Source organism: Myotis nattereri (genome assembly GCF_964212035.1).
Source record: "Myotis nattereri genome assembly, chromosome: 1".
Lineage (NCBI taxonomy): Eukaryota > Metazoa > Chordata > Mammalia > Chiroptera > Vespertilionidae > Myotis > Myotis nattereri.
The window spans coordinates 53628083-53654132 of record NC_138075.1 but is presented as its reverse complement, the minus strand read 5'-3'; the positions used below and the strand labels follow the sequence as shown (position 1 = coordinate 53654132).

Sequence of the window (26050 nt, the reverse complement as noted above, 5' to 3'; positions counted from 1 at the left end):
TCTGGTGCACAGCTTGCAGCGATCTCATCATCTCTTTCACATCGCACGCTCCCTTCTCAGAGAGGCCTTCCTTGACCACTGTGTCTAACAGACCTCCACCACCACCTCCACCTTGTTCTCTCCTTACCCTGCTTCATTTTCTTTAGAGCAGCCGTCACTGTGGGGGTCACTTGTTTGTTATCTTTCTCTCCCCACTAGAGTGTCTGTTCTTTAGAAGCAGGCCTGTCTCTGTAACTGCTGAAGAAGAGGGCCTGGAATGGCGGGAGGCTCTCAGTAAGAACTGGTTAGTGGTTAAATAAAGCATTAGTATCAGCATCTCCCGAGTGAGCTGGATGACCGCTGGTCACTACCACTCATTTCCAATGCCATGTTTAAATGGTTTGGGTTTCAGGTTATATTGTAATACTTTAATTTTCATGGACTGTTGGAGAAGAACTGAGATGGATTGGACACATAAGTGAGACCATCACACCATGTGAAGACCCAGCATTTTTAGGGCAGACTGCACGCATGAAGGTGTTGTAGTTGTCTGAATAAAAAAGGCTGCATGCCGAAACCGGTTTGGCTCAGTGGATAGAGCGTCGGCCTGCGGACTGAAAGGTCCCAGGTTCGATTCCGGTCAAGGGCATGTACCTGGGTTGCGGGCACATCCCCAGTGGGAGATGTGCAGAAGGCAGCTGATCGATGTCTCTCTCTCATCGATGTTTCCAACTTTCTATCTCTCTCCCTTCCTCTCTGTGAGAAATCAATAAAATATATTTAAAAAAAAAAAAAGGCTGCAGAAAATTGCACAAGGTGTTTGGGTGCAATGAACTCACGAGGATTTGCACTGTAGCGGTAGGTGTCTTCCTGTTCACACCACGCATGGTGACTTAGTTTAGCAAACTTAACATCCTGCATATTAACTTCATGTTGTGAATTTGATTTGTATTGGTTTTGTAATTGTATCTGCATTTAATGTGCAGATTTGTTTTGACTTTATGGTACCATAAACTATAATAGCTTTATATTTGTACACTATGTGAACGCTAATGGTCTTTGAGAATTTTTTTCTTTAAAGGCACCTGTACATTATACAAACTTGTGTGAAAACTAAAATAGCAATTAATCAGTATTGAAGATGTGGCTGAGGACAGAGACACTCAGGACTAGGTCTTAATTTCTCAAAGGGCTCGTGAAAAGCTATTTCTAATAAAATAAGGAGAGTATAGGCTCTGAGTGGGCTATTACATTTTAGTATGCTTTCAGGACAGTAAAATTTTTAAATGTCTGTATTCATCTATATATATATAAAAGGCTAATATACTAAGTGTCCGACCATCCAACTGGTCACTATGACGTGCACTTACCACCAGGGGGCAGACGCTCAATGCAGGAGCTGCCATGATGTGCACTGGTCATTTACAGAGAAGCAGCACTGCAGACCTGGCACCCACAAAGCAACCCTCGGCTTCCCCCAAGTGAGACACAGGCCCCGCCACCACCCCGGAGCTACAGCCCACCAAATCGCAGCCGACACTGCCGAGGCCCCGTGGCGCAAAATGCAGCCCACAGTCCAGCCCAGCCCGGAAACGGTGGCTGTGGGTGCCGAGTAATGATGTCATATAGCAACACCCGGCATACTCTCCCTAATGATGACTAGCCTCCTTGTAGTTTCTTCAGCTCAGGTACAGGACTTGCTTTATAGCCTGGTGCAAACATTTCCCACTTTAATCAAATGTCTGTGAAGTGTTTTCCCATGCCTCATCTCATTTGATCTCACAGAAGTACTGGAGTAGGTAGATAGGAGACTCGGTGGAATCCTATTTTCATTAGCTGGAAAACAGAGATTTGCCCCTATTGAAAAGAAGTAAGAAATGGTGGACCTTGCAAATGACTTCAGGTTTTCTCACTGCACAGAATATAGTCAAACACTGCTGTAGTTAAATATTTTGCCCTTTGTTCTCCCTGTGTGATCTACAATAATAATCTGCTTCATGTTGATATTTATTGCTGTGTTGCTGACAAAGAGACGTTTGGGTGCTTCACTGGGCTGGAAAAATTTTAGCTAAATCAGAAAGCAGGTCTAATTAAGCAAGTTTACCTATATATATAAAGCTCTCGCTGGCACCAATCGCATGTGTGTGTTTCAATCTGTCATTTTCGATCATGAATTTGGTTGACACTTCTGTTATAGAGAAAGAGCGAATAGGGATATTAAAATGTTTCTTCTAATTAATTTCCTTTCAATGTGCACGAATCCGTGCACTGGGCCACTAGTTTGAATATAAAAGAATATATTGACAAACTCTTAAAGGCTGAAATACTTTTGTTTGTTTACATAACTGAAACTTTTGTTTCAGATTACTGACTCAACTTCAGATTATTGAAAAACATCATGAATTGTGATACTTTCTTACTGGAGAAATCTGTGTAAACTACAGATATTTAAATATAAAATAAAAATAATGGAGTTGATGGCCTTTACCCATCAATGCCAGGGCCAGGGTAGAGGAAGGTATGCAGGTGGAAGCTTCCAATCTGACTTTTGCCCCAGGCCCTTCTGCTGACCTCTGACCCTTGGGAAGAGATTTGCGTTTGGGAAATGGGGCCCAAGACCGGAGAGAAGTTCTTGCTTTGAAAGAAGATTTGAATGGTTGTTCCTCACACATTTCATTTGAACATAAGTATTAGTTTACATCCTGTTCACTTCTGTCACAGTCCCTTTGGGCTTCTCTAACAAAATACCACAGACTGGGTGGCTTACAAACAACATAAATTAATTTCTCACAGTTCTGGAGGCTGAAAGTTCAAGGTCAAGGCACACGCATGTGGTGTCCTGGTGAGGCCCTCTTCCTGGTTCATAGTGTATCCTCACATTGCGGGAGAGACTAGGGATCCCTGTGCAGTCTCTTGTATAAGAGCACTAATCCTATTCCTGAGGACTCCACCTTCATGAGCTGCACAGCTCCCAAAGGCCACCTCCTAATATTATTATCTTTGGGAGCGAGGACTTGGGAGCTATGAATTTTGGGGACTCAAACGTTCAGAACATAGCAACTCCCAAGTATAATTTTAGGCTGTCATACTAATGAGCCCAGCTATGTGGAAGTGTGAAACCAGGAAGGCTAGCACTGGAGACAGGAGCAGCTGTGAAGGTGGGGTTGGATCGTAGTGATTTAGGTAAGGAGAAGGGAACCCAAGAATATCAGGAATGCTTGGATTATCTGGTCTTGGCCAGGTAGCTTAGTTCGTTAGAGGGTTGTCCTGATACACCAAGGTTGTGGGTTTGATTCCAAGTCAAGGCACATACAAGAATCAACCAATGAATGCATGGATTAGGTGAAACAACACATCGATGTTTCTCTCTCAAATCTTAAATCAATAAGTAAAAATTTAAAAAAGAAGAAGAAATACTTGGATAATTTAAAAGTATGGTCCTTTCTTCAATTACCTGAGCTCCTGGCAACAACAAGATGCAACATGTTTGGTGTGACTTTGGAGTTGGGATTGTCCCCCTTCCCCTGCTGTCCATCTAGAATTCTGGGTTGGAAAATTGAAGTGGGGGATAAGGACCCTGGTGTTATCCAGCTTTGGGGATAATAACTGTCCTGAACAACAGACATGAATTTACACATGTGGGAATCTGCTAGGTTTCTGTTTTAGGAGGTTTGATTAAAAAAATTTTGGGGCCCTGACAGGTTTGGCTCTGTGGATAGAGTGTTGGCCTGCGGACTCAAGGGTCCTGGGTTCGATTCCGGTCAAAGGCATGTACCTTGGTTGCGGGCACATCCCCAGTGGGGGATGTGCAGGAGGCAGCTGATCGATGTTTCTGACTCTCTATCCCTCTCCCTTCCTCTCTGTAAAAAATCAATAAAATATATTAAAAAAATTTTTTTTGGGGGGGCGGGAGTGACACCACAGCGTTATTTTCTGCTCGTTTTTTTTTTTTTTTTTTTTTAACAGCTACACTGTATGATTTCAGTAGGTTTCTGTGGATGGTTCCAGATACCTGTCATTTATAGCACAGTCTTTCTGGATCTCATGCAAAGAGCTGAGCCATTTCTGAGAGTTGGTTGATTGTGAATTGATGTCTGCAGGGAGGTGGGAAGGCTGCACACCAGCATGGAGCCTGCCCAGCAGCTCTGGATTTGGCCAACTTTGCTCTTGATGCTCACTCCTGCAGTGTTTTCCCTGATAAGGACAAAAACAGACACGTTTCCCTGGTTTGATCTTGTTTTCAGTGACTAAGAAGAGATGTTTTGCAGACGGCATAACGTATTCCAGAGGAGGATGTTTAGCTTTGGCATTCACTTTGCAGAAATCCTCTTTGAGGAGGTGCCGGGAATGCACCACTGGCATTGTTGGGATTCCACAGTGTCCCTTTCCTCCCCGTAGGACTGATAACCCGGGGCCTGTTTTCTACTTTTGGAGCACACACATCTTGTGAACGTGGTGCTGGAGGTGGGAAGAAAAGCCACAATGGCAAAAATATCCTTGGGTGAGGATTAAAAATAAATAAATAAACAAACAAACAAATAATCACACACACACACACACACACACACACACACACACACACACACCCGAGCCACAGTGATGCTGACGGTCAGGTTCTAGTGTCTAAACAGTGATCCATTTTCCTACTGGAGGGTGGGCAGAGAAGATTTGTTATGAAAACCTTGACTTTAAAAAATAAATACTCATGATTTTTACTTTCATTTAAGATAATGTATTTTTTTTCTTATTTTGGGATTTCACAAACAAATAACTTTTTGCAGCTTCAGTTGTTTCTATGTGCGGATCTCTCAGATCTGCTTGTATATTGAGCAGGAAGCTCTTTGTTGAGTTAAGGCTGTTCAAATTGTTAAAACCAAGGGGATCCCCTCACACCGCCATTCCTCTGATGTCATTCTTTTGAAAAAAAAAATATATATATATATATATATATATATATATATATATATATTTATTGGTTTCAAAGAGGAAGGGAGAGGGAGAGAGAGATAGAAACATCAGTGATGAGAATCATTGATCAGCCGCCTTCTGCATGCCCCACACTGGGGATCAAGCCCACAACCTGAGCATATACCCTGACTGAGAATTGAACAGTGACCTCCTGGTTCATAGGTCGACACTCAACTGGACTGACCCTTTCTTTAATTCAGATTTTAAAAGGGGGTTCAGAGAGCTATGTGCCTAGAACATAGTTTATGAGTTCATCCATTCATTCATTCACTCAGTGCCTGTGGGTGCAGGACACCTCTGGGTGCTGGGACATGGCGAGGAGGAAGGCTCCCTGTGGAGTGACAGTCGCTGAGACCCGACAGAGCTGCCTTGCTGGCTCGCCAGTGCAGTGGGACACAGTGACGTGTTTTGGTCCCGGCCCTCCCAGTGAACATGCCAGGTTAACTGTACCAGATACTGTGAAAGCAGAACAATGAAAACATGGTCCCTGCTCAAGAAGGAACTTGGGTCTTGGGAACTGAAGGTCTGCCTCTGACTCCTGGGGCTGCCCGAGCCTGGTGAGACCTTGGGGAAACTGACACCACTCAGTTCACACATCCCTAATGGGGAGCAAATAGGATCCCTCATGCAGGGGGCCTGCGAGGATCCTGCCAGCCCTGGGGATATAGGGAAGCACCCACTGGTTGCACCGTGGAGGAACGCTGTACACGTCTGACTCAGAATCAGTTGTAAAAACGTAAGATGTGGCTGTTGGGACAAAACGGGAAAGCCATGCTATGCTGTGTAGAGCTGGCTTTGCAGAGCTGACTGTGTACTGGAATGCCAACGCCAGAGACTGCTGGAGGAGGTGAGCCTGGAAGAAAGAACAGGATTTTCACGTCTGAAGGGAGATCATTTTATTACTGGGGAAAGAAGTGGGAAGTAGGGGTCATACAAACAGTGTGAAGACAGAAGCTTCTCTTACCAGCAATCTGCAAAATGTTCTCATCCATGCCCTGGTGTGTGTTGCTCAGGGATTAGAACATCGACCTGTGCACCGAAGGGTTGCCGGTTAGATTCCTGGTCAAGGGCAGGGACCTGGGCTGGAAGTTCAATCCCCAGCCGCGATCGGAACGCATGCAGGAGGCAACCAACTGATGTGTCTTTCTCACATTGATGTTTCTCTCTCGTCTCTCCTTCCTTCCCTTCCACTCTCTTTAAAAATCAATGGAAAAAATATCCTCGGGTGAGGGTTAACAACAACAACAAAGTGTTCCCTTCCTCGTGGTAGCCAGATAGAATTGTGCTAATGTCAGCAGTGAGAATGCGAGCATAAGATGTTCCCTGAGTTTGAAGGGTTTTCAGTGCTCAAAGTGGACTGTAACATAATGAACGACAAAACTGAGACGTCTGAGAAGACCTCACTGGTTTTAGGAGGTATTTTACTTTCTTGGCCATTTTGGCTTCAGCACAGGTAGGTTTAGGTGAGTATCAGGATGCATGTCAGGGATGCAGACAGGTTTTATTTTGTGTCTACACTGACTGATTGGGACCAAAGGCAAAGGTGCCGTGTTGAGGATTCTGAAGCTAGGTTGGGCTTAGGGAGAAAGTGCAGTGATAAAATAAGCCTGTATTGATATGTTTAGGGCTTAGATTCCATAGAGGAAAGTACAGCACAAATGTCACGAATCTGTTATCTCTGGCTAAGATATCTTTCTGGGTACCTGGCAACATTAAGACACTCATGTATTTGGTCAACAATTATTTATTAAATTTCCGCTGGACACAGCACTGTGCTTTAACTTTAGACTCAGCCCTCTGGTTTCTTAATTAGTTAATAAGAGATTTCAGGATGTTGATAGTTAATGCTGTTTGGTTAACCACTGGGGTTTTTTGCCTCTGTCTCAGAAGTATTTGAAAACATTTTATGATCAAAGTCAGCTTTCTTGTGGCCATAAATAACACATTGAATCTCCTTCATTTATCATTTCCTGCTTTTTATTTAGCAGACGATATATACATACGATTTAATTTTTCCAAGTACCTTTTGAAGTCATCATCAATAATCTGACCGTTGAGATAGGAAAATACTGAGAAATGAAAGAACAATGTGCCTGATTTGACCCCAGTCAAATGGCAGGCGTGTTTCTCGCCCCTGAGCCTGGCTGTGTGCTCCATCACTTGTCTGCAGGACGGCAGACCTCTGCACCTCAGCTCTGCAGTAAGTTCTGGTGGGAGAACTTTCAGAAGTTATTTCAAGGGCAACAGGTGAAAAAGAACGGATCACATTTTCTAAGCATTTTGTGGACCTGAATTCTGTACATTTTCAGGGACTATGTGGAATATAAAATATCAGTCACTGAATTTTAAGATCAAAGTTGCGAATATAGTATCACCAGTAAAAAACAAAACAAAACAAACAAACAAAAACAAAAACAGAGTGGGATCAAAACCAGCAAAAGTGGAACAGAGACTGATGTGGTGGGAGACCCTCTATGGCAGGGGTTCTCAACCTTGGCTGCACATTAGAATCACCTGGGAATCTTTTAAAAATCCTGATTGCTGGGGCTCATCCTCTGGAAATTCTGTTTCTTTGTTATGGGGTGAGGCCACCACATTAGTAACAAACAAACAGAATTTCCGGAGGATGAGGCCCAGAAATCAGGATTTTAAAAAGATTCTCAGGTGATTCTAATGTGCAGCCAAGGTTGAGAACCACTGCTCTAGAGGTATTAACTTGTGTGTATCATCTTGACCTGCAGTGGCTCCTCTCTGACCGAGACAGTCAATGAATCCCACTCTGGGGAAATAACTCCTTGGTTGGTGGCTCCCTTCTTATTTCCTGGAATTAAGCTCAAGGCTGCACTGAGGCTCATTAGCTCCCCATTTCTGCTTAGATGCTCTTTTAAACAAGGTGTGTGATAAACTAGAACTATTCATTCCAAGCTGACATGCATGGAGACCCGCCCCTGTGCCAGGTGCCATGCTGGTGCCGGGGCCGGCCTGCCGGGCAGGTGGGGACTGTTGTCCTCAGGTGGGAGAGCAAGCCCTGGCGGAGTGGTTTCCACTGGCCCAGGTGCATATCTGTCGCAGCCATGAGGGCCTCTGGGATTGCTGGGCAACATGCTTCCAGGTCTTGGAGGTGCCACTGGGAACTGGAGTGGATGTGTAGCCCAACATTGTGACTCATCTCCGTGCTCAGCTGATAATGTGTGATGCCCAGAGAGAGGCCGTGTTTCTATCCAAGAGCTAAGCTCTTTGTTCTTTCTCACAAACACACTCATTGATCTCACTAACTAAAGCAATTATCTTCATTTAGCGATCTTTTCCAAAAAGCATTATTTCCACTCCAAAACACCACTTTTATTTGCCAAGTGCCACAGTGTTACATCCTGGCAATGGGTCAGCATGTACTGCCAAATTATGTAAGCCCTTGGTTGGGTTTAGTCCTGGCTGAGCAAGAGTGTCTGGGGAGTGCGAGCTGGTGAGGTGACCCTGTGGCTGAAACGGAGAACAGCTGTCCTTACGGTCATTCATTAGCTCAGTGTTTACACTGTGATTGGGAAGGAAATCCACGTTTGCCGAAGACACCAGTCCCCAGCTGAGAAATGTCATACTGTGAAAATGTTGGATTGAGGTTTGTTGTCAAGGAAATATAAACTGTGGACATTTCATGAAATTCAAACATGCGGATTAATTTGCTAACAGGGAGCTAAGATTGCAGTAAACCACACTGGCCTTATTCAAAGATTGAAATGTAATTAGTGTTGACTGTAGTGGCAGCAGCTAATGAAAAGGACTATAAAACCCTAGAAAAGAATTTTATTAATAAAACTTAGAAGAAATATTTTTCATAGAAAAGTCAGCCCTACCGTAAGAAGAGATTATTGGTGAGTAAAATGACCTCATTTAGTAAATATCATCAAAAAAAGACATCACAGGGAATGAACTTGTTTGTATAGGCGCTCTTCTGTTAAAAAGAACATTTTTGGGGGGGAAACTTTAATGAATGGAGACGCTTCTGGAGGCCCAGAGTGAAACATGCCCACGTGGCAGGGAACCGGGATCAGGACCCCCAGCCCCTTGTTTCGCCCGTCATGCATTGCTTCCTCTGCCCAAGGCACCCCCGCTGCTCTTGCTCAGTATTGAAGTGTGTCATACATATGATTGGCCTCGTCAAGCTGAATGTTAGCTCTCTCCTTTTCAAATATCCCACTCAAAAGATAGTAAAGGAATAAAAGCTAAACCCGCAAAGACAAAGAATGGCAGTGGGGACTTAGAGGAGAGCTCTGAGGCATATGGAAGAGTGGTGGCTGATTAGCGGAGTGATAGATGCCTCCGCCTGCAGTGCGGCTGTGTAGAGGTGAAGGAGTTGGCCTGCAGAACTGCTGAGAGGCTGCGAAGGCAAATGCTACTTTAGAAGGCAGGGGGAGGGGCCAACATTCAGGAACTTAAGAGATGTGAGACCTGGGCAGCACCTCCTCCCACCTTAGGTGTGTGGCTTCCACCTTTCCCACCCCTCCCACCCCAGAGCAGACTGGAGGTCTGTTCTCTGGAGAAACTGAAGTGGAATAATTTTGGAAGGGGGTGTGAGTGACTGAAAACAGGGGACGGAGAGCTGGGACCTCTATCCTTGTCCCCTGCCCTGTTCCATTATGCCAGCAGCCAGGCCTGTGTATCTGCAACAAGGGATGGGAAGCCTCTTTTCTTGACAAATTGAACAGTTCTGGAAAAAAATGCCCCAGATACTGAAATGTATGGGCCCCTCAGTGAACAGCTTGGCACCGTTTTCTTACATTACTTGAAGCTCACCACGCATAACTCCTCCATGCATATAGAGCCTTCAATCTGCTTTTAGTACTTTGCTCTTAAATAGGACCAGCGGCTAAGGATCTGAGTCATATTAGGGAGGCCCCAACACGACAGACATGGACCAAAACAAACCAGAAAAGAGAAACTTTGTAGAAAATGGAGATGGTGCAGACAGCAGAGAAAAATGTCTTTTTTGAAAAGAGTTATAGCAGAAAGAGAGAAGCGATTTAATGTCTAACATGAGAATAGCACTAATGAAAGAGAATTAGTGATAGTGGAAATAATATTAAATACTTGAATTAAAGAAAACACAGTGAATATATATTTCTCCAAACGTAGAACAAAAATTGGAGTTGAAAAGTAGATGAGATAGAAATGCGAAAAGTTGAAATTCAGTCTAATGACTAATATATTAGATACAAAGATAAAAACAAAATAAACGGTTCTCTGAACATCATAGAAATAATACAAGAACATTTCATAGAACTAAAGACTAGTAAGTATCTAACAGTTGTGATGCAGCTGATGAAAGGATTTAAGGATAGAGATACAGAAAACAAGACAAGTAAAAATAGCAATGACTTATTAAGTCTAGAAAAGTTAAAGTTTTATAAGAAAGAAAAGATGACCAGAGTCTACAATGTGGCTCCTTGGTGAACAATGTGTATGTAGTCGTGATACTATAAAGAGCTGGTTCTTGATTTTATTATTGGGAAGCTAGCAGAATGAGAAATTCATATGTATGTTGTATTATTTACCACATGTAAAACTGGTAAATTAAAAAAGAGGCACAGTACCTAGCAACATGGATGTAAGTACTAGAAGAAACAGCTATACTGTGCAATTGGTTTCCTCTGGAGAATGTGATTGGGATGGGGGAAGTGGAGAGTAAAGGTGTTCATTATATTTCATTTTGCTGTGATTACAAACTAAAATTATTTTAAAATGTAACTGATAACCAGTGAAAATGAAAGTAGACATAATGAAATAATTGGAATCTGTGAGATAATGACAAATTTTGCAGGTGAAAGTACCTCTCGAAGTCATTCCTATCTGTAAAATAGGTGATGATGTCTAATATGTTTTACATTTAAAAGGATAATCGCCAAGCAATACTGACAGCATCATGCTAGTAATAGGAGACACATGTAGCCAGGAGGAACCAAGACAAATCAGAAAGACAATATAAGTAAGGATGAGCCATAGCTAAATTAAATAATTGGTAAGGTTGTATTAATGGCTGTATTTTGAATGCCAGGCCTTAAAAAAGAGACTATACCCAGCAGCATCCATTTGACACTGACAAAAATTACCCATATGTATGCCTACAAAGGAAACTTTAATACATTTATTTTTGTTAATCCTCACTCGAGGATACTTTTTCTATCGATTTTAAAGAGAGTGGAAGGAAGGGAGGGGTGGGGGGGGGGTAGAGGGAGAGAGAGAGAGAGAGAGAGACATTGGTTGCCTCCCACATGCGCCCCAACCAGGGCCAGAGAGCAACACTCTAACCACTGAGTCATGCCAGCCAGTGCGGTTTAATACTTATTAAAGGAAGAAATAATGGACTTTATTATCTGACTATACAGTGCAAGTGGAAATGCACAAAATATAGAAATAAAGGCCCTCCAAGCCAAAGCAACACAACAAACCTGCTAGATATGAAAAAACTTTCTCAAAAACAACTCCTGTGTCAAAGACAAAATCAAAACCACAAATTGAAACCATCTAGAAAATAATAATGGAAACATTACTCTGGTGGAGAACTGCTTTGCCAGTGTCCATTCTTTTCTCTCTTCTTACTAACAGAATATTGATTTTGTTGAGAGTCACTGACCAGCTAAAAACCCTCTTCATAGGCCTCCTTTTAGTCAGCGGAACTTGGGGGGAGGGGGTGGCTATATGATTAAGGTCTCACCAATAAGATGCAAGGGATTATAGATGGGCGGGGCTTCCAGCAGAGCTTAAAACTAGATCATGAAAAATAGATATAGAGATGAAATGATTTATACTTTGCAACACTGTGCAAATAACTTTGAAAATGTGGATCAAATAGGCGATTTTCTTGGTAAACATGCTATGAGATTGACTCCAGTATATAAAGAGACTCAAAGAGACTAGTAACATTGAAAGACATGAGACAGCCTTGACCTGAGACCAGTTCTTACTGCTCTTCTGGCATCTCCTTTGCTGTTGGATTTTTCAGTGCGAGGGAAGTGGGTTTCTGGTGAGACCTCCGGTGTGGCACGCTGGTATCGGGGTGCAGCCTCGGACAAGGGTGGCCACACACCGGATAGGTGAAGGCAGTGATTCTTGGCATGAGGACCCATCCCAAAATAAAGAGCTCCGAGTCTCCTGTTTTTTTTTAAATGACATTTTCCAGATCAATATGCTACTCGATCTTTTTTAATAAGAAAAAAAAAATCATTGAAATTGTTTTCAAAATATTCCTTAAGGTTTCAAATGTTTCAAACGGTCTATCCAAATAAATAGTGGTAAAGATTTCAAAGCAGGATTATGCATTGAAAAGGTGGAGAGGGTTGTTTTGACAGAAAAGCTAACGGTATAGGAAGAAAGAAAAGTGGTGAGCATCGGAACACTATTAATTAAGTTCATGGAAAAATACCTTGTTTTCACATGCTGGTAACTGGAATATCCCTACTGGTTAAAAATAAATGGCATGAAGTGTGAGGAAACAAGTTAAGGGGGGGGGGGGGGGGGAATGAAGCAACCAGAACAGCTAGTCATCTAGAAAGAGAATCATGAAGTTATGCCAAAGACTTCAGATCATTACACCAAGTCATCCACCCCGAGGCCAGGGTTTAAGCCCTGTGTTGACAAACACCATGGTCGCGTGAGCCCCGGGGCATCCAGAAAGACCTGCTTGGACAAGCATTTGGTTCTGGAAGTTTCCTTGCTGTTTAAAGTGTGTTGTTTTCTCTGAACTTTGAAGTTTCCCCACATAATCTTCATGAATTCTAACGTAATGTCCTCTTTTACCCCATCTTTCCCTGGTAGCGGGAGCAGTGAACCATGGAGCTGTACTTTGGTGAATATCAACACGTGCAGCAGGAATACGGTGTCCACCTGAGACTGGCCAGTGATGAAACCAAGAAGTTGAGGAATTCCCAGCACCCTAAGGCAGGCTCCTACGGGGTCAGTATTCGGGTACAGGGGATCGATGGCCACCCCTACATAGTCCTGAACAACACGGAGCGCTGCCTGCCAGGCACACCTTTTTCTGGAAACGGGCCATCGTTTCCACCGCCAGTGATAAATGACCTGCCTGTGCATCCCAGCAACGGGGCTGGACTAGAGGAGGACAGTGCCGACGAGCTGCCCTTTCCAGAAAACCCATATGCCCCACCCAGCTCAGGGAGAACCCCAAAGCAACCCCCTCTCTTTGAGGGCAAGCATGGAGTTCTAGAATGCAAAGAGGGGCCCGGGAAGCCATCCCAGGTGCTGAACTTTCAGAGGCATCCCGAGCTTTTGCAGCCCTACGACCCTGAGAAGAATGAGTTGAGCTTACACAACCACCAACCTGCGCAGAGTAACTGGCTACAGACCCTAACAGAAGAAGGCACCAACAGTAAGAAGGGCTGGACTTACTTTTCCAAACCCAGTCGTTCCCAGCCCGCCAGCCCTCCTCTGGAAGAGCTGGCCAAGTCCAACGTGACGGCCATTCGCTTATGCAGCTCGGTGGTCATCGATGACCCCAAGAAGCAGACCTCCGTGTGCGTGAATGTGCAGAGCTGCGCCAAGCAGGGGCCGGCGGCGGCGGAGGCCCCCTCCCCGGGCGGGAGGCCCCCACCTGCCCTCAGCCCGCACCCGCACCCCGAGGCCAAGAAAACCAGGCCGGATGTGCTTCCCTTCCGGCGCCAAGACTCCGCGGGTGCCGTCCTGGACGGAGCGCGCTCCCGGAGGTCCTCCTCCACGTCCACGACGCCCACCTCGGCCAACTCCTTGTACCGCTTTTTACTGGACGACCAGGAATGTGCCCTCCACGCTGACAATGTGAATCGGCATGAAAACAGAAGGTATATCCCCTTCTTGCCAGGAACCGGGCGGGATATCGATACGGGATCGATGCCCGGCGTGGATCAGTTGATCGAAAAATTCGACCAAAAACCTGGGCTGCAGAGAAGGGGCAGGTCTGGGAGGCGAAACAGAATCCACCCCGAAGACAGGAAGAGGTCCCGGAGCGTGGACAGCGCCTTTCCCTTCGGCCTGCAGGGGAACTCGGAGTACCTGACCGAGTTCAGCAGGAACCTGGGCAAGTCCAGCGAGCACCTCCTGCGCCCCTCGCAGGTGTGCCCGCAGCGGCAGGCCCCGGAGCACCACCGCGGGAGGCAGAGCCCGGGGCACGCCTCCGCCAAGCCGCAGGGGGCCCACCCCAGGCCTCCCCAGCAGAGCAGAGATGGGAAGGCTCTGGAAAGCAAAGGTGGCCGGGAAAGTACCCAGGCGCATGCAGCCTCCCTCCCAGCGCAGAAAAAGGAGGAGGAAATCAAAACGGCCACTGCCACGCTGATGTTACAGAACCGCGGGCGAGCGGCGTCGCCTGACTCTGGTGCCAAGAAGATTTCTGTGAAGACATTTGCGTCCACCTCAAATACCCAGGTAAGACTAGGGTGTCTTTTCCCCTCCCTTTTTAATTCCTGCAGCCTCATGCTACAGGAGGCTAGAGCAGTATATACCTGCATCTGGAGTCGGTGATTGCACATAGATTTTTTAAAAAATATTTTGTATTTTTTAGAGGGGGCGGGGGGAGGGGAGAGAAACATCGATGTGCTGTGAAAGGAAACCTGGCCGTGTGCCCTGACTGGGAATGGAACAGGCAACCTTTCAGTGCATCAATTAACTGAGCCACATGGGCCAGGGCACACGTGGATTTTAAAAAGTTTTTCCTAAAGATATGGCCTACTGCTGATTGTATGGTTTTCTAAGTTAATCCAAGTACAGTTAGATTTCCACTGGGGTCTTGTCTATAAAGTAATTTGTTAAACACTATAGAGAGGTTCGCCTTTACCTTTTGTTTGGATGTGAAATCAGAAAGTAGGTGGAATGTGTTTCCACACAGAGGTTGGGTGCTTAGGTTTGTGTAGATGTGTTAATTATCCTCATGAATTTGAGTGACTGGGCTAATTTCTGGCCTGAAAAAGTAGGTAAATCCTAATTTAAGCTTAACCCTAGTGATGGAATTTATTTAAGTGGTACATTTAGTGTTTTGCTAGACACAATAAAAACATTAATGATAATGATAAAAATGATAATAAGGTTCGTAAGTGTCAGGCACTATTTGTTATATGTTATAGGATGGGCACCAACCCTGTGAAGGCAAGTCCTATTAACCTCAATTTACAGGTGAGAAAATTGAGGTGAGGAAGTTAAGTAACTTGCTCCAGGTTACAGAGCTACTTACCAAGTGGTAGAGCCAGCTGTAATGAGGATCCTTACCTGAGGAATCACTTTGGAAAGGAGGAATGTGTTTGGAAGCTCCTGCTTCCGGGTTTCGCCTCCTGCCTGGAAACCGTCAGTCTCCAGGGATCTAATGACGCCCTCCCTCTGTTCCAGGCCACGCCGGACCTGTTAAAAGGCCAGCAGGAGCTCACGCAGCAAACCAACGAGGAGACGGCCAAGCAGATCCTCTACAATTACCTCAAGGAAGGGTCAGTGCCTTTCCTTAAAGGAGCACAGTACTGTCATTTCTGTGGGGCTCTTCGTTTCCTTTTCTGGGACCTTCTGCTTTGCCCCCTCCCTCGCCGCCCTGTGTGAGCCATTGGAGGGTTAAGATTCAATGGCTGGAGTTTTCACAACAGCATTTGTTTAAATCTTGGGTGGTGGGCAGTGAAGATCAGGCAAGGGGAGTATAGGGAGTGATATTGTACTTTAAAAATTGAATGTATTTTAAAAAATGACTACACTGAATTTGTTGTTAAAAAAACAAAAGACAGGAAGGATGTCTGTTGTCCAGTTTTGAATGAAGTCTGCTGTCACCTTACTTCCAATCACCCCTTATTATTAGAAGTTACAAATAAAAACACCTCCTTCCCTCCCCAGCGTTGACATTGGCCAGGAGCCCCTGCTTCCAGTATTTTTAAAAGCACGTATGAGTCACTTAAAAGCAGTGCTTGCCACATACTTATCTTGGAGGTTGAGTGTGCGTAATCTGGTTTCACTCCTTACTCAGATACCGATGGCGCTGGAATTCCAGGTCAGGAATTCGAGGTTCCTGTTTCAGTTCTCTCATCAGATGTGATTAAAAAGAGAAAAAGCGTTACAGTCTGACATGACTGGAAGTCACGTGGCAAATACTCACTGGTATCAAAACACTGTGTTTTTTGTATTGAGCCTTACAATTATTTGTCAGTAATAGTAGACCTGACAAAGTGGTCAGGCCCAAACTATAAGATAAGGGCTCTTTTGGAATTAAAAAACAACGGTAACCAAAGAGATACTTTTATTCTTCTAGCAAAGTGCTAGTTATCAGTGCCTCCCTGTGAAGGGTTTTACCATGTTAAGGTTAAAGTAGAAGAACTTTTGATTTTTAAAATTCTCTAAATTTTTTTTTATATATTTCTATTCATTTCAGAGAGGAAGGAAGAGGGAGAGAGAGATAGGAACATCAATGATGAGAGAGAATTATTGATTGGCTGCCTCCTGCAGGACCTCCACTGGGGATCGAGCCCGAAACCTGGGCATATGCCCTGACTAGGAATCGAATCGGTGACCTCTTGGTTCCTGGGCCGACGCTCAACTGCTGAGCTACACCTGGCTGGGCTCTCTAAATTATTATTATTTCTTTTTGTTCATGATCTGAGACAGACTTTAGTGGGAGACACCTATTTAAGGAAACTTATTAAAAAACTATTTTTTCCCCTAATTGTCAGGTAAGTGTGATAGAAGATGTGGTTGAGGTTAATAAGACTTCAGCCAATCGTTACCTGTCAAAGTCTAGACAGAGGACTGCTGTGTTGACAGTCTTGGCTTGGGGATTTGTTTTTTTAGACATAGGCTAATCAAGTTAAAGATCACTGCAAATCATTCTTAAGCATAAGATTTAAAAGTAAAAATGTATGTGCGTGTGAGACATACATAGAGGAGAAATTCCTTGTTGGAATGAATGTAATTCATTTGAATCAAACAGCAAATTACTACATTTTCACTGGATGTGTTCTCCAAGCTCATTTAGAATGTTGCTATGTCTCTTTCACATTTGAAAGTGGGAACCCCTGCCTCAAATTGAGTGGTAACATAGGACAATTTATTTGACGAAAAAATACACTATCCACCCTGCTCATTTAACACTGGTTTTGTAAATTTTTGTAAAAAAAAAAAAAAAATCATGCCTCTTGCAATTTGTCTTCTAAAAGGGTGTGTCTGTGTGTCAGGGCACATAAAATATTCTAGGACCAGTGGTTTCCCCTCACTGTTGTTTTTCCTTTGCCTCTTCCAGAAGCACCGATAATGATGATGCCACTAAAAGGAAAGTCAACCTGGTCTTTGAGAAAATCCAGACTTTAAAGTCTCGAGCAGCAGGGAGCGCACAAGGAAGTCACCAAGTAAGTTGAAGTTTTGCATCTTGCAGAGGGCATTTAACACGGGATGTGGCAGGCACATTGCTGTTTCTTCCGTCTGTACAATGGGTTATGGCACCAAGTGGGAAGTTTCCTGAGGAGTGAGCTGGATCTGAGATGGGAGATCTCATTTTACATGTTAAGAATTTATACTCTGCTTCTCTTTCTCAGAAAGGTTGTTAAGATATTTTATTTTAAAAAACACACCAACATAATGGAATGAAACAGATTTAGAAAGAGGAAATAAGAATAGAAAGAATTAAGCAAATTAATGGATAGATTTCATAGGCAGATTTGAAAGGTTGGTGTGAACTGGCTTGGCCCCAAACTTTGGAACTTCGGAGAGTAAAAAATAAGAGAATAAGAACAAGAAACTGGGGAATGGAGGCAGGTGAAGCCAACCCGCATCGGTGGAAGGGAAAGGAAGGAGTGGAGTGGTGCCAAACTCTTTTAAAAAACTGTCCGTTTAACTGATTGTACTGAATTCGAGTTGGGACTGGAGATTGCTTTTGTTAAAAAAGGATTCGTCTCATAATTGATGAACATCTGCTATATGTCACACACACCTTGTACCCTGAAAGGAAGTAGCATTTAAGGGAGACGACTGAACACTTGTTCCTCCGCCCTACGCCACTGTGCATTGGGACCCATTTCTCCTCCCAGGGGAATTCTGCAAAGGCAGGAGAGAGAGGCTACCCAGAGGCAGGTGACAGGAAGTTTGTCTATAGCTTCTTTTCAATGTTGGAAAAATTGGATAGAGGACATTTTTAGGCATCAACTACGACTTTTTCTGTACTGCTCGGTGTTCCCCTAGCACTCAGCTAACCATGACTGCTGCTCTCCATCAAATAGAGAGATATGTATATGTGTATGTATGTGTATATTTATGTGTATGGATGTGTGTATGCATATATACACATATACACATGTATATGTACATATATATATACACACATATACATACATACATACACACAGGAGTGGGAAAAAGTCAGTTTACAGTTGTTTGTATGGAAAATATAATAACAAATAATAATACGAGAATAAACTGTTGTATACACACAACGTAAACCCACTTTTGCCCACCCTGTATATAATATTTATTGTAGTACAAATATATTAACTGTTCCCACTGGGGAATTTTTAGATTATACACTTTGCTTCAGGAGTGCTATGTAGTTCTTAAAATTAGCTTGGGATTTTTTTGCTAAAAGTCTTAAATCTAAATTATCACTCTGACTCTTGCTTTTCATTTGCCTGCATATTCTTAGGGGGAATATATCCTTTGGTCTTTTTTGTTTTGACATGCTTTGGTCTTGATGTTAAGATTGTCATTGTGGGTCACAGACTAGGGGTATCAGGGTATCCCTTCTGGAGTCACTAACACTAATGGCGTCTCAAAAGATTGTAGAATTCTCTGAAAGAAGGGAAGGCAGGGCATTGTAGGCAGAGGGAATGGCACAAGCAAATATAAAATGTAAAGAGGCACGTGTTAGCTATGTTTAGGGGATGGAGGTAATTTTGTGTAGCTGGAGCAGAGAGCACGTGGGGATGAAGCACCAGGTAGGAAAGACCTCAGAAATCGCATAAGAAGTTTCCATTTCAGACTGAAGGTGATGGGCCACCACTGATGGACTTTACACAGGAATGAGTAGCGCCATATTCCTAAGAATTCATTCTTGTTGTAGCTTTCTGAAAGAGGTGAGATTAGAGGAGGGGAGACCAGTTAAGAAGCACTGGGAATCAAGTGCGAGGCGGTGAGAAGGTGGACTAAGGCCCTTAGACTTCTGGCTCTGATCGCAGTGCCCTGACAGCTTAATTGCCCATGTTTTCCTACTCCCTCTTCTTCCCTGTTATTTTCTGAATCTGATTATTCGCTGGCAAAGGCCAGTTAAGTGGTTTTCTGTGCGGGAATGTAAGGCCCCTCTCCCATGTGGACTGAGACCATCTTGGGAAGCGACAGCAAAGCAGGCAGGGGTTCTGCTTGGGAAGGAGCGCGTGCAGGTTCCCTCATGGGTCAGGTTTAGATTTCTAACATGGATTGTTCTCATTGTATCTGAGAGAATTGGAAGTCCTGTGTTTTTGTTGACTGGGGGCTCTGGTTAACTTCACAGGAGTAAGTGAGGAAATACCTCTTTCCAGGTTCATCAGGCACAACTCACGCCTGGATTCAGATGCATGAGGGCCAAGTCACTGCCTTTTCCAGCTTTGATTCCTGCTTTTATCCCCCTTCCTCACCATGTAGTTTTCTAACCACTTTGCTATAGTTTTTTAGCCAAATCCTTTTGAGAACATCATCCTATTATTATATCCATGAAAGAAAAAAAATGAGATCCATTAATATTCATACTCAATCAGAGATGCTTCCTAATAGACTCTTTAATCAGATCCCTCTTCATTCTATCTCTCTCCATTATGGAAATGTGACATCTAAAAGAAGACAGCCAGTTTAGCCAGCTTACAGTTATTTACTGCTTGTATCCATGCATATACAGAGTGAGGGATAAAAATATCATTGATGGTGATGGAGCAGTAATTCCCGATCTAATGAAAAGTTTGTAATAGATTTTTACACAAAGGGCCTTAGGAACACAGAGACATGGGCTTTGGGTATTACTTTATGCAATAAATGAATCTTCACAAATACTTATTTTTATCTTTTACATTGTTTTATTGGGTATAACTTACAGTAAATTGCACAAATCTTAACTGCATAGTTCAAATGCAAGCACCACCCAGATCAAGATGCAGGGTACTCCCATCACCCCAGAAGGTTTCCTCGTGCCCCTTCTCTGTAGGGATCTACATTGGGATCTTAAGATTTTAGAGTTACTGCTCTGATTATATTTTGGGGGAAAGAGAATGAAAATAAATCATCTTGAACATTTCAATGCATATATCTTTGCAATTAACTGTAGGCTTCTAACTCTTCATCTGAAGTCAAAGATCTGTTGGAACAAAAAACCAAGTTGACCACAGAAGTGGCTGAACTTCAGAGACAGCTTCAACTGGAAGTCAAGGTATCTGATTTTTCCTCAGTTATTTTTTTCATTTCCTTCTTGACTGGTAAAGAATATTTTAAGTACCTTGGGATGCCCAAGTGAATTGAAAGCCAATATTCCTCCCAAAAAAGAAACATTCCTCTCATCACAGAAGTAAATCCCTGTATATTTGGCTCCTACTGACCAAAGAACTTAAAACAACAACAACAAGAAAAAACAACCCAAAGCATATAGCGACTGTTTGCTTTGACAGAGAAAAAGAATCACTATTGGATTCAGTCAGGCCAGTAGAAAACGAAATGCTTATAAAATATTGGAACTGAGTAATTGAAATAGTACAATGAGATTTAGCTGTGTTTGTTTCTCTTTTAAAAGTATTACAACTCATTAAATATGTAATATTGCTTCTAGTTACACACAGCTATGCCTTAATTAAGTAGTTTGATTAATAATTAATGACATCACTAATAATAGTGTAAGTGCAAAGACACAGAGTCCATCAGAGTTTAGAAGGATGTATTGTAAAGTTTCAGCATAACATAAATGTACGGTGGAGGTACTCTAAAATCACATGTATTCATATTAGAATCAACAGAACATCAAAGAAGAGAGAGAGAGAATGAAAGCAAACTTAGAAGAGCTCCAGAGCCAACACGACCACAAGGAGAAAGAGAACTCGGTGCTGCAGCGGCGGCTGGAAGAGAGTGAGGGGGAGCTCCGGAAAAGCCTGGAGGAGTAAGTCCTGGGCCGAGGGCCTGTCCTTCCTGGTTCTTCATCTGATGTGGCCAGAACCTTTTTGTCCATTTAGTACTACCCGGTCTTCCAAATATTTACAGCAGCTGCTCCCTCTTCCTTTTCTCCCTGGTAAGCAGAAACATTAATAATTTTAAAATTCGTACACCTTAAAGGATGTCTTGTAAAGTTTCAGCCCTTAGAGTGGGTCTATAGTAGGTAAGTGAGAAGCAGGGAACGCAGAGTGGTGATATCTCAGGACTGAGATTTCAAGGGGCCTGGGCCCAGCCTCCTAAAAGCACATCACGAGACCTCCATAATCTCCCGGCTTGTGGATTCTATCCTGGATGGTGCTGGACTCTGTGACCTGTGTTTATATTTCTGTTGCATCTGCAGAGATGGAAAGTCAAGCCCGGTGGCCATGTCACTGTGGCTGTGTCTTAAAATCTGTGCAAAAGAGATCTGAAACTGAGGTGGGAAAGGGTGCAGTGCTAAGAAGCCCTGTGGCCACGATGGAAACTTTAAGCGAAGGTTAGAGCAGGAGTGAAATCTGGAGGGAAATTCAAGAAAAATAGGACATTATGTAGTAAATGCATTTAATTACCTTGGCAATTTTGATGGTGTAGTTTTTGCTTTTAAGACATTCTTAGAGGTTAATTTTAGAAAAGAAGTTGGTAAGAAAACAATCAGAAAATTTAGGGGGTAGTAAAGACTTTACAGTATAACAAGGTAGAACTGTTGTGAATTTGATTTAGAACAGAGGTTGGCAAACTTTTGTCAGATAGTAAATACTTTACAGTTTATGGGCCATATGGTCTTTGTTGGAACCTCTCAATTCTGCCATTGTATTGTGCAAATGACTGTAAGCAATACATAAAAGAATGAGCATGGCTGTATTCCAATAAAACTTTATTTATAAAAACGGGCAGTGGGCCAGATTGGCCCATAGGTCATAATTTGCTGACTCTTCTGGTCTACAGTCCTGTGTGTGTGTGTGGGGGGGGGGGGGGGCGAAGGGGAGAGGGTAGAGTGGGAGGGTTCTTGGGGCTTTAGATGACTCTGCTTGAGCATCTGGAGGTCTACAGTCAGATGGGATGAACATCAGCAGAGCCCGAGGTCTGTCTGAGGGACTCCTTCTTGTCAGGCTGTTTCAGGTAAAGATGGAACGGGAACAGCACCAGACGGAGATCAGGGATCTCCAGGACCAGCTCTCAGAAATGCACGATGAACTGGACAGCGCCAAACGATCCGAGGACAGGGAGAAGGGGGCTCTGATTGAGGTAAGGGGCCGGTGGGGTCAGGTGACAAGATAGGCCCCATCTGCCTGAAGAGGGTGAGATGGCGGAGGTGGGATGGGGACTGAGTACCCTGAGCCATATTCTGTTTTGTGTATTTACCACACCTGTGCCTGTGGTTAGATTCTGTAAGAGCATCGTATGTAATAGTTTTTAAACATTGTCTTAGGAAAACTTCCACCATACAGAAAAGTAGACAGGGTACTGCAGTAACTTCCACAGAGCTCCAACCCAGATCCAACAGTTGACAACAATTTGTGATATTATCTCCACTTATTCATCTGTCCATCCACTCATTCTTCTATTTTTTTCATGCATCAATTTATCCATCTTTGCTGAACTATTTCAGAGCAAATTATAGATAACACCATGCCTCACGCCTAAATTCTCAAGCACACATCTTTGAAAATTATGGAATTTTCTTACAACCACAATACTATTATAACACCTAAAAATTTAATAATTCCTATAATATATATAATATAACAAGAATTCTAATACCTGGGCCCTCATTCAAAATTTTCCGCTTGTCCTCCAGGCATATTTTATGGTTGTATTGCCCCCACCTCCCAGCCAGGATCCAATCAAGAATCCCACATTGCTGTCACTGTTTTCATTTATCCCGGTACAGCACCCATCCCCCTCATTCCCTACTGCCTGCTTTTCTTCTCCCATCCCATCCATCTTCTGAGGAGATTAGGCCAATGCCCCTCTGATTTGTCTGATTATTTCCTTATGGTGTCCATTATGGTGTTCCACTATCCCCTGTATTCTAGTAGATTTGTATTTAGATCTCTACACTAATAGATTTAGATTAAACTCGGGGCAAAAATACTTTGTAAGTAATGCTATTTATGGGAAAGCGTGGAAACTACATTCATGCCCATACAGCACTTAGCACAGGTTGAGTTTTTGTTGAAGGCCCACAGGACTGTAAGCCCCAGGAGGGCAGGGTTGGTGATGGCTGGCTCAGCATTTTATCCCAGTGCCTGGGACATATAGCACTCAGTAAATATTTGGGGGTTGGTTGGATGGATCAGTTATGAGTTAGTAAGTGAATGGATGAATGAATCTGTTTGCTGTGACACAGGCTGCCCATCTGGCCTCTGCCCATATTAGTATACCCCCTATTAAATATTTAGCTCTTTTCAATCAGTGAGCAAGTGGATAGATCGACTCTTTCCTCTGCTTAGCATTTGTTAATTATTATGGGGTTTTACAAAGACAGTTATTATTTTTTCCCTGAATTAGATTGCCATCTTGTTGAGGTGTTAGATACACACATATAAAAGCGATTAGAGAGCAAGAATAGGTTTTGAACATCTACAGTTTTGGGGGGAGTGAGTCTAATTGAGAGTCACAAAAATACACAAGTGCCCATTTAGATGTTTTGATATTTGCTATAACATTATCATCTGCATTTTTGGCATAGTTTTGAAATTTATTTCCATAATAATCTTTGTTTTGTAGGAACAGTTCAAAAAATGACACAATTTAGAACAAAGCTAAAAAGAAATGAAATAAGAAAGGTACCTTGTTAGTACTGAATTTTTATTTTCTATTGCTTTCCCCCAGGGCTGAGTCTTTCTTTGACCAGTTCTTGGGGTTAAAAGCTGCTGGCTTTAGTTCCTTGTTAAGTCTCTTCTGTCAATTGTTTTCTCACCCTTTCCTTGTTTGGTTTTGAAGTAATTCCCCCGGAAGGATTTTGGGTCCTGCCCTTTAGAAGTAAGCCTCCTTCTTCCCCATGACTTGGCAGAGCTGAGCCCTGTGACCACACAGCACAGGGGTTCTCGTGAATGCGTTTTCACATGGTTACAGAGCGGAATCATTTCTCTTCTCCCCACACAACTCTCTCTCTCTCTCTCTCTCTCTCTCTCTCTCTCTCTCTCTCTCTCTCTCTCTCTCTCCCTCTGTTTAGACCTTTACTCCTGAGAAGGCTTTAGTCTTCTTTCCTACCACCTGGTATTTCTCTTTTTATCCAAGGATTTCGTAAAAGCCACCGTATTCGTGGTATTATGCTGCTGATCATGGCGCTGTCTTTTTCTCAGGGCGCAGAGTTACAAAGACAAGGGTATTAGAATGCAGCTTTGAGCACGTGTGAATTTATCACTGAAATATTATTAAAACCACAAAATGAAATTTTAAAATGGGGGTGGGTGGGTTGGTGGAAAAATACTTATTTTCCTAACATCTTAACCACGATTTTTATTTCTATATTTTCTGTTTGCCTCCCTACCCATTGCTGGGTTTCATCTACCTGCCTATAATGTAGGGGCAATTATAGTGTCCCTACAGTTTTGGTATCTGCTTTTAAAAGTTAATGTCAGAAACATTTTCCCTTGTCATACCTTATAGTCTTTATTTATATTTCATTTTTAAGGAGATAAACCACAATATACTTAATTATTCTCCTATGCTTAAATTATTTCTTTTTTTTTAATTATGAGAAAATATGGTGAACATTTTTTACATGTATCCTTGTACTTTTTGGAAAAATATCCTAAGGATAATTTCCCAGAAATGATGTCATTGTACAGTTTCTGGCTTTCAATAAAAATGGTAGCTTCACAAACAAAATTAAATAGAAGGTAAGACGTTGCCATATTTCATGATCCCTTGTGTGGACACTTGACTGATTTGAAAAGAGAAAGATGTTATCTTAGCTATAGGGAAGTCCCTTAAGTTGCTGAATTTTCCCAGTAACTAAAACATATAATTGTTATTTTCCCTTTTCCAAAATACCCTCTATCCTTTTAAATTCTTTATTTTAGCACATTTGACCTTGTCCTATTTTTGTCTCTATCTCTTTCTTCTAGACAGCTAAGTCAATACCATTTTGTCTTTGCATCTTCCCCCATTTCATGCCAAGCAACAGAGCAAATGAATAAAGTGATTTCAGTATCAAAATTATTATTATTTTTAAAAATATATATTTTATTGATTTTTTACAGAGAGGAAGGGAGAGGGATAGAGAGCTAGAAACATCGACGAGAGAGAAACATGGATCAGCTGCCTCCTGCATGCCCCCTACTGGGGATGTGCCCACAACCAAGGTACATGCCCTTGACCGGAATCGAACCTGGGACCCTTCAGTCCACAGGCCGACGCTCTATCCACTGAGCTGAACCAGTCAGGGCTCAAAATTATTTTTAAAATGTTACTGTTTTAGCCTCGCTGGCATAACTCAGTGGTTGAGCGTTGATCGATGAACCAGGTTTGGTTCCCGGTCAGGGCACATGCCCGGGTTGCAGGTTCGATCCCCATTGTGGGGCCTGCAGGAGGCAGCCAATCAGTGATTCTCTCTCATCATTGATGTTTCTATCTTTCTCTCCCTCTCCCTTCCTCTCTGAAATCAATCAAAATATATTTTAAAAAATGTTACCACTTAAAAAAAGGCATATATTTGAAATGAGCTATCTGCTTCCTTGCTTCTTTATCAAAGAATATGATTTAATTAATTAAGTAGTTTACCGGTGAATTTGCAGTGGTCACCAGGGGGAGGCTATGCGCCTCAGTGTGGGTGACGTGTTTTCAGCAGAGGCTGGTAATGAGAGACTGGGAAAGGGGAACAGAGCACATATTCTCTTAAAAATGTTCCTGACGTTGCTGGCTTCCTGGTTGCGTCTTTCCTGTAATGGGAGCTATAGCCTCTACTGCGGCCCTTCTGCAGGGTTAGTGAGGGCACAGCTGGCTCTGAACGTCAAGGTGG

General features: G+C 43.0%; 1 protein-coding gene across 1 annotated transcript in view; it reads left to right on the top strand.

Moving 5' to 3' along the window:
- The window catches only part of CGNL1 (cingulin like 1), a 138344-nt gene that overhangs the window by 27635 nt on the left and 84659 nt on the right, over positions 1-26050 (top strand). The window contains exons 2-7 of the mRNA XM_081093074.1: positions 12757-14355; positions 15310-15404; positions 17192-17297; positions 20231-20332; positions 20901-21049; positions 22191-22326. Of these exons, the coding sequence (XP_080949200.1) occupies positions 12772-14355; positions 15310-15404; positions 17192-17297; positions 20231-20332; positions 20901-21049; positions 22191-22326 (2172 nt within the window). The 5' untranslated portion in view covers positions 12757-12771. The remainder of the gene's footprint in view (positions 1-12756; positions 14356-15309; positions 15405-17191; positions 17298-20230; positions 20333-20900; positions 21050-22190; positions 22327-26050) is intronic.